Here is an 8,367-nt window from a genome sequence, read left to right as displayed (position 1 = left end):
GGGCGCCCGGGGGCAGCCCCTGCGCCAGCAGCACGGTGCCGTAGCCGCAGTAGGTGCCCAGCTCCAGCACCCGCAGCGGTGCCCGCTCCAGCAGCAGCCGCTCCACGATCCGCCCTGGCACAGCACGTGTCTGTCAGCGCCCGTACCCACAACCGCGGCCGTGCCAGCGGGGCCGTGACCGCACCAGCACCGTCACGGCCGTAGCAATGGTGCCGTGGCTGTGCCAGCGGTGCTGTGGCCGTACCCGGTGGGCGAGGGCGGCACTCACCTTTGGCAGGCCCCACACAGCTGAGGTGCTCGCAGTGGTAGCACCACTGGTCGAAGGTCTGCAGGATGTGGTGGGGGTCCCCCGGGATGGCGTGGGCCAGCAGGTACTGGAAGGCGCGCTGTTCCCGCGTGATGCCGGTGAGCCGGTCCCGCAGCCAGGCCACCAGCACGGCCCGGTACAGCAGCACCAGGTAGTGCCGGTACCGGATCAGCAGGGTGACGAGGAAGGGGAGGAAGGCCAGTGCAATCGCGGGAGACACCATCACAGGGGAGCGAGGCTAGGGAAAGAGCCCCCGCCCGGGGGATGTGGGAGTGGGGGCCCTCCCAGGGTGCCAGCCCCACAGCTCCCACTCGTGCCACGAGTTGGCTGCGCTCTGCACACCCTGCAAATGTCTCTCCCTGGGCTCTGGTGCTGCTGGGCCTGCAGGGCTGAGGCACCCTGGGATGCTCTGGGGGTCCCTGTGCCAGGCCTGAGGGGTGCTGGGGTCCCAGTATTGGAGTCTGCAGGACTGGTGTTGTGGGTGGGGTTGGGCTGCTCTTAAGGAGCACTGTCCAGCACAGCCCCTCGTACCCCTCCTTGGCCCAGCTTTGCTGCCCTCACCCCCCATATCCTGCCCCCCACAGCCCGCTCCCCACACCCTGAGCTGTTGGGGGTCCCCAGACACAGCAAGAGGACAGGGCCATGGGGGTGGCACCTACCTGTCCCCACACTCCAGATAGGCAGAGGCAGGCACTCCTGCGTGGGGCCCTGCTGCCACTCAATTATTGATGGTGTCACCTTAGCTGCAGCCACCACTGGCTCGGGTTACCAGCTCATTGGGGCCAGGGCTGGGGCGGGGCTGCGGGGCTGCAGGAGCAAGCCTGGGCCTGGGATGCTGATACAGTGTCAGCTGAGGTCCTGACACTCTTCTCTGGGGTGCCAATACTGGGGTTGGGGTCCCCGAACTGGGGGCTGGGGCCCCAGTACTGGCATGCCGATACTGGCAGCTGTAGTACTGATACAGGAGCTGGAGTCCTGTCACTGGGGCTGGGGCCTGATACTGAAGCTGGGGGGCCCCAGCACTGGGGTTGGGATCCTGATACTGGAGCTGGGGTTCCGAGACTGGGGCTGGGAGCCCTGGGAGCAGCAGAATCAGTGGAAGCACTGTGGCATGGGGAACATGGGTGTACTAGGAGCATGGGAACAGTGGGAGCATGGGGGCACTGGGTACACTAGGAACAGTGGCAACGGGGGCACTGAAAACACTGGGAACATAGGGGCATAGGGAACAGTGGGAGCACTGAGGACACTGGGAACACTGGGAACATAGGGGCATAGGGAACAGTGGGAGCACTGAGGACACTGGGAACACCGGGATCCGCGGGAGCACTGGGGCACGGGGAACGTGGGGGCACTAGGAGCATGGGTACACTGGGAGCACTAACAACAGCGGCAACACGGGGGCACTGACAGCACCGGGAACACAGGGAACGCTGGGAGCACCGGGAGCACTGGAAGCGACTGGGGAGGGGGGGGCCCTTGGACGCCCGCACGTGACCGCGCGCGCAGGGCCGCGTGACGCAGCGCACGCGCGAGCACCGCCCCCTCCACGTGACGCGAGAGCGCGCTCCCGGCGGCGCGCGCGGCCCGTGTTTCCCCCCCCCCCCCACGGTCACGTGGGCGGGTGACTCGGCGGTCACGTGGGCGGCGGGGCCGGGCCGGGGCTGCCGCGCTCGCCATGGGCTGCTGCTACAGCAGCGAGGCCGAGGCCTCCGACCAGGTGGGGACAAGGGCCCGGGAGGGGGGCGGCGCCGCCGGGGAGCCTCGGCCCGGCACCCCCGGGGCTGCCCGAGCGGGGGGGACCGGCGCGTGTGCCCTCGGCGGGGCCCGGCCCTTCCCCGCTCCCCGGAGCACCCTCCGAGCGCCCTCCCGCTTTCGCCGCCTCCGTGTCACTCGTGCCTCGCGTGTGTCGCGCCGCCCGGGGTGCCCTGCTGCTCCGGGGTCGTGCCGGAGCATCCCCCCGTCCCGTTCCCCCGTCCCGCTGCCGGTGCGAGTCCGGGGCCTCGAGCGGCGCCGGCGGGAGCAGCGCCAGCTTTTCCCGGCTGGGCCGGTGCAGAACTGGGGCTGTCACCTGTCCCGCGAAACTTAATCCCCGGGCGGGATTCGGGCTCTGCCCGTGCCTTGTCAGGGAGCTCGGCCCCGTCCCCGGGGCAGCCCGGCCGGCGGCTGGGCCATGGTGCTCCCGCGGGGAGGGAAGGAGAGGGGCCTGGAGAGTATGGCAGCGGCAGGGCCCAGCTGGAGGAAGGGGAGAGGGAGCTGCTGTCCAGGCAGGAGCTGGAGATGTCACTCACTGGAGGAGTGGTTGCATTCCCAGCTCACCCTGGGTCACAGGCTGAGCATCCTCTCGGGACAAGACAGACACTGAGGGGCCAGAGCATGTCCAGAGGAGGACAGCAGAACTGGAGAGGGGTCTGGAGCACAAGTCTGATGAGCAGCAGCTGAGGGGGCTCAGCCTGGAGAAAAGGAGGCTCAGGAGGGGCCTTCTTGCTCTCTGAAACTTCCTGACAGGAGGGTGGAGCCAGGTCGGGCTCGGGCTCTGCTCTCAGGGAACAAGGGACAGGAAAAGAGGAAACGGCCTCAAGTTATGCCAGGGGAGGTTTAGGTTCGATATTAGGGAAAATATCCCGGAAAGAGGGGTCCAGCCCTGGCACAGCTGCCCAGGGCAGGGGTGGAGTCCCCATCCCTGGAGGGATTTAACAGACGTGTGGATGTGGCACTTGGGACATGGGTTAGTGGTGGCCTTGGCAGTGCTGGGGGAGCTGTTGGACTCAATGATCTCAGAGGGCTTTTCTGATTTTAATGATTCTGTGATCCTGCTCTCCTGGGTGTTTGTGTCCATGGTCTCTCTGCTGGGCTCTTCTCCCAGCCCCTGCAGCACTGCTCGGCCAAGCCAGAGGATTTAGGCCTGAGCCACAGCTCTGCACCCCTGGATTGAGTGGTGGGATGTGCCCTGTTACTCTGGGAACCCCCCACCCCCTGCTGTCCCTGGGCTGTGGTAGGTGGGGTTCACCTGGCCCTGACGAGCCCCCGGCTGTGCCGGTGTGGAGACCAAAGGCTGGTGGGATTTCTGTGGTCGGGGGTGAGGCCACTGTAGGTCCTCGATAGCTGCCAGGTTTCGGGCAGGGCGGTGCTGGCAGTGGGCTCCTGCCTGCAGGATTGGCCCCTCCAGATGTGCTGCCTGATTTCAGCCGCGCTTGGTCCCTTCGTGGCCATGGGGGCTTTAGCTGGAAAAAAGCCAAGGAATTGGGGAAGAGGAGCCTCGCCATTGCCTCAGCAGAGCCGAGGCTGTGCCGGGTTACACTGGGGTGCACGGGAAGCCCTCCTGGCAGGTGGAGGGTGAGATGAACCTCAGCCCTTGGGGTGAATGGTGCCGGTGTGGGGGAGCCGGGGCTGATTCTCCTCTTGCCTTGTTCTCAGGAAGAAGAGACGAAGCGGCTGCTGGAGCCGACAGCCAGCCCTCCCAGCAAGGTGCTGAATGGAGCGGAGCAGAGTTACCACAACCTGCCCTCGGCACGCACCGACGAGCAGGCCATGTTGTCCTCCATCCTCGCCAAAACGGCCATGTAAGCCCCAGGCCGTGACCGCCTCAGTGCCAGCGCCGCGGGGCGGGCAGCACAGCCTGGGGACCGGGCAGCACAGCCTGGGGACCGCCGGCACAGCCTGGGGACTGCACTGACCCTGCCATGGGCAGCACAGCCTGGGGACCAGGCAGCACACCCTGGGGACCACACTGGCCCTGCCATGGGCAGCACACCCTGGGGACCAGGCAGAACGCCCTGGGGACCGGGCAGAACGCCCTGGGGACCGGGCAGAACGCCCTGGGGACCGGGCAGAACGCCCTGGGGACCGGGCAGAACGCCCTGGGGACCGGGCAGCACAGCCTGGGGACCGGGCAGCACAGCCTGGGGACCGGGCAGCACACCCTGGGGACCGCGCTGACCCTGCCATGGGCACACAGCTGGGCAGCTGCCTGGCTGCGGGTCCCACTGACCAGCCAGAGGTGCTGAGGGGAAGGAGGGAGCTGTGGCAGAGCCCCCTACGTCCCTCTGCCTGCAGACAACCCCCTGCCTCGGCTTTGAGCCCCATGGGGACACAGAGATGAGAATCCAGATGTGAGGTGCCCCTTGGCTTCTGGGCTGGGAGGAGGGGCAGGGCCTGGGTAGCCCCCTGCTCCAAACTGGGATGAGCAAGTGACTCCATGGGGATGCGGAGTGGATGGCTGGGGGGGCACCAGCACTGTGTCCCCCTCTGGGGAAGCTTCCCCCCAAATGCACAGGGTTAGCCTGGGTGGGAGGGCTTTGTGATGCCTGGCACACTCGTGTCCAGCTGGCAGCATTCGTGGGGTGAGTTTGGCCTTGGGATGTTTGTTTTGGGGTGCTGGAGGGTGCTGGATTTTGGCTGCCCTCGTCAGAGATGCTCTGAGATGGGGAGGGAACTCAGGGGGAGCAGCGAGCCTGCAGCGGGACCCGCTCTTGTGTCTCTGCAGCAACATCATCGACGTGTCGGCAGCGGATTCCCAGGGCATGGAGCAGCATGAGTACATGGACAGAGCTAGGCAGTACAGGTGGGATCTGCCCCTCTCCCTCGGGGTGCCCGCGGTCCCTCACAGCCACGTCCCTGGGCAGGGCCCCAGGGGTTTGGCCTGAGGGGAGTGAACTCAGCACACAGTGGGGCTGCCCTGCCATGGAGAGCAGCGTGCAGCCCCACGCCTCTCCTCTGCCCTCCCAGCACTCGGGGGAGGCCCATGGCAGTGCTGGCAGCAGAGCCCGGAACAAAGGGCTCCTGTGTTCACCCGGCCCTTGGGGCAGACGGCAGTGGGCTGGATGTGACTGCTGCTGCTTGAAAGGTGTACTTTCAGTAGCTTCCAGCTCCTGCTGTGTTGGAGAGCTGGAAGCTCCCTCATCCTCTTGCTGTGGGGAGCAAAGAGGGCTGGATGCTGGGAGTGGGGCAGCACTGCTCTCCCTCCCTCCCTCTCCCTCGGGGGTGCTGGGTGCCCAGGGGTGCCACACCCATCTCCTGGGTCTCCCTGTGTCTTGGCACGGTGCTGATGCTGCTCCCCCCTCACAGCACACGCCTGGCCATGCTCAGCAACAACCTGACGCACTGGAAGAAGCTCCCGCTGCTGCCGTCTCTGACTAACCAACCGCACCAAGTGCTCGCCAGCGACCCCGTCCCCTTCGCAGACCTGCAGCAGGTGAGCCGGGCTGGGGTGAGCCCTGGGAGTCTGCAGCGTTCCCCATCCTGGAGGAGCAGCATTGCCCTCCCCACGTGCCCGGAGCCGTGGCACGACTTGTTAGTGCAGCCTTGTTAGCTGACTTGTTGCGACTTGTTAGCTTGTCAGGGCAGGTCAGGTTTAAGGCCTCCATAGAGCTGGGGGCAAAGTCCAGGACAGGTTTAGGACTCGTTAGGGCTGGGGGCTAACCTCCCGTGATGGTTTCTCCCGGATAACCGTGAGCTGCAGGAGCCAGGGGTGACACAGCCGTGTCCTCGTGCCCGCAGGTGTCCCGGATAGCCGCCTACGCCTTCAGCGCGCTCTCACAGATCCGCGTCGACGCCAAAGAAGAACTGGTTGTACAGTTTGGCATCCCCTGAGCCTGCCTCCAGCACTGCCGCTTCACCGCTTTGGGTTGTTTTGGGGTTTTTTTTTCCCATCTTTTTCTCTTTATTTCCCTTCCCTCCCCATGGTGCTGCCACGGAACTTGGACAGATACCCTGTTTCCTACCAAATGCCAAGACGCCCATCACCGGCACGTCGAGCCCACCTGCATTGCTCGAGGCTTTCTCCTCCTCGTGGGTGGGTGGGTGGGTGGGTGTGGGGAGGGGGCTGTGTCACCTGGACGCTGCCTTGCACAGGGATGAGCACAAAGGGAACAACTGGCGCAAGGAGGCCCCGGTGTAGGTCAGCACCGCGTGCCACGTCACCAGGACAGGTGGGCTGGAGCCAGGTGGATGTGATGCTCTGCGTGGGGCCTGGTGGCTCTGACACCCTCCCCGCTCATTTTTACATGTTTAGACCTTTATTTTGGGTTGTTTCGTTGTTTGGTTGTTTGTTTTGTTGTTTTTCTTTTTTTTTTTCTTTTTTTTTTTTTTTTTTAATTATTGTTTTTGGCCACAGTAGATAAAACCATGTTCATCCGGTGCCTGTCTCCACTGTTCTCTGCTGGCCGCAGCGTGGATGTGGTGGGAGAGCCCAGGGGGAGCCGTGCCGTGGTGGGGAGGGGACACACACATCCCACTATCCCTTGTCACCATCACGACCCCTGGGGCCAAGAGGATGCCCCTGGGTAGAGAATGTGTGATGACCCACGCTTAAGGGGAAGGAGGCACCAAAGGTTTTTAAATGCTCATGATCAAAAGGAACAACAAAAGTCAGAGGGTCTGCAAACAATCAGAAAGTTTTATTAGTAAATGACACATTTGGCACGGAAATTGGGGGCTACCTTTTTGTGGACAGGTTTCCCCACCCTAAAGATGGTTTTCTGGGTTTCTATGCAAATCAGTTATCATGCACAGCCTGTTCTTTTAGGCCTTTCTGGAGGTGGGTTGGAGGGCTTTGGGGGTCTTTGGTGGTCCTAATCCCCTTTGTATAGTCCATTCCCACTTCTTGGCCTCACTCCTGTGCTTGTGCTGTAGTGTGTTGTACTTATCTCCAGGAGCTACAACAAGGATGTTTGTCCCAGAAAAGTGCTGCCCTGTCTCCACCTGGCCCCTTCTCCAGCCACATCTTATTCTTTCTCATGGCGTATTAATATCCTTGGTTATTACCAACAATTCTTGTCTTGTTATTACCAACAGTCCCTTGTTGGCTCCACAGCCATCCGGTTATCAGTGTTTGAGACATACGTGTTAGCCCCTTCTGGGGATCGAGAGCCCAGTGGGTCTCACTTTGGACCCGTTTATAGGGTTGTTAGAGAGTGGGCTTTAGTCGTCATAATTTTCTATCCTGGCCACAATTTGAGTTGGTGACTTTCTTTGGAGGTTCAGTTACAAAAATACTACTCCACTTGGGTTGTTATTCCAGCAAGCAAAGTAAGTTTCTGAGGCTGTTAACAAACAAATGCTTGTTAGACACCTGTTAGATCCTGGGAACAGCCTGTTTCTGATAAACTGAAGAGAGGCTTAGCCCAGGTGCTGTTCATTAAGGCTGAGGCTTAACTAGCATTTCCCAGATCATAGTGTGGGCTGGGTCGTGGGGGGGAAGGCACCACCACCATCCACACTGTGACTAAAGTCAACTCTTCTGGGCCTCTGCAAGATGCCGTAGAGCTGTGAGCACAGGGACAAGCCCAGGATCCCCCCCCAAGCAAGGTAAGGTCCCACTGGTGGGTTAGGGCACGGTTGGGGGCTGGTGAGGACCCCTGCCCAGCTGGCACTGCGGAGCAGAGTGGGGTGCCTGCATGTGACACATCCCCAGAGTCCCCCACGTGTCCCCTGACGCACCGTGGGCTTCCGTGTACTCCTTACTCTGCCTGTGGCCCCACAAACTCCCCTCCATGGGTACTCCGGGACCCCTCGTGTTTTCCCCCTTTGGAGTGGGGGCCTGAGACCCGCGCCCCCATGGCCCTAAGTGCGTCACCGTACCCTCACGGGAGCCTCTTCCCTACGACCCTACGCGTGTCCCGCGGCCCCCGGAGCCCTTTCCCGCAGCCCCACGTGTGTCCCGGTCCCCCGCCGGACCCCTCGGTGCGCGGCCCGCGCGCGCACGTGACGCGCCCCGTCCGGCGGCGGCCAATGGGGAGCGGCGGGAGCGAGCGCTGCCCTTCGGACGGGGCGGCCGCGACCCCAGCCCCGACCCCCATCCCGGCCAGGCCGCGACCCCCATCCCGGCCCTGGGGGTCCCGCCCCCCATCCTGACCCCGGCGGCCCCGAACACGGACACGGCCCCGGTCCTGGCGGCGGCCACGGCCACGGTACGGGGGGTGCGGAGGTCACGGCGGGGAGGGGGGCGGTCGCCAGTGGTTCCGTGGGCCGGGGCTCGGGGCCGCGGGCGGAGGCTGTGCAAGGCTGTGGCACAGCCTCCGCCTCCGGCCGAGCTCAGCGGGGTCCCCCTCGCTAGGGCC

General features: G+C 63.8%; 2 protein-coding genes across 2 annotated transcripts in view; one reads left to right on the top strand and one right to left on the bottom strand.

Annotated features, from left to right (window-relative positions):
- LOC113961403 (transmembrane O-methyltransferase homolog) overlaps positions 1–1,664 on the bottom strand; it is a 2,282-nt gene extending 618 nt beyond the window's left edge. Inside the window, 3 exon segments of the mRNA XM_027671717.1 lie at positions 1–114; positions 269–545; positions 967–1,664. The exon segment at positions 1–114 is cut by the window's left edge and continues 41 nt beyond it. Of these exon segments, the coding sequence (XP_027527518.1) occupies positions 1–114; positions 269–530 (376 nt within the window). The 5' untranslated portion in view covers positions 531–545; positions 967–1,664.
- Positions 1,665–1,910: 246 nt separating this feature from the next.
- Positions 1,911–6,736, top strand: LAMTOR1 (late endosomal/lysosomal adaptor, MAPK and MTOR activator 1). Its single transcript, XM_027671718.1, has 5 exons — positions 1,911–2,027; positions 3,725–3,870; positions 4,794–4,871; positions 5,375–5,501; positions 5,807–6,736. Exons 1-5 carry the CDS (start codon positions 1,986–1,988, stop codon positions 5,897–5,899), a joined length of 486 nt encoding a protein of 161 aa, XP_027527519.1. The 5' UTR covers positions 1,911–1,985; the 3' UTR covers positions 5,900–6,736.
- The last annotated feature ends 1,631 nt before the right edge of the window (positions 6,737–8,367 follow it).

Source organism: Neopelma chrysocephalum, unplaced genomic scaffold, assembly GCF_003984885.1.
Source record: "Neopelma chrysocephalum unplaced genomic scaffold, ASM398488v2 Primary Assembly neopelma1_97145, whole genome shotgun sequence".
NCBI classification, from domain to species: domain Eukaryota; kingdom Metazoa; phylum Chordata; class Aves; order Passeriformes; family Pipridae; genus Neopelma; species Neopelma chrysocephalum.
The sequence above is the reverse complement of the archived record's forward strand: the minus strand, read 5'-3'. Positions and strand labels throughout refer to the sequence as shown.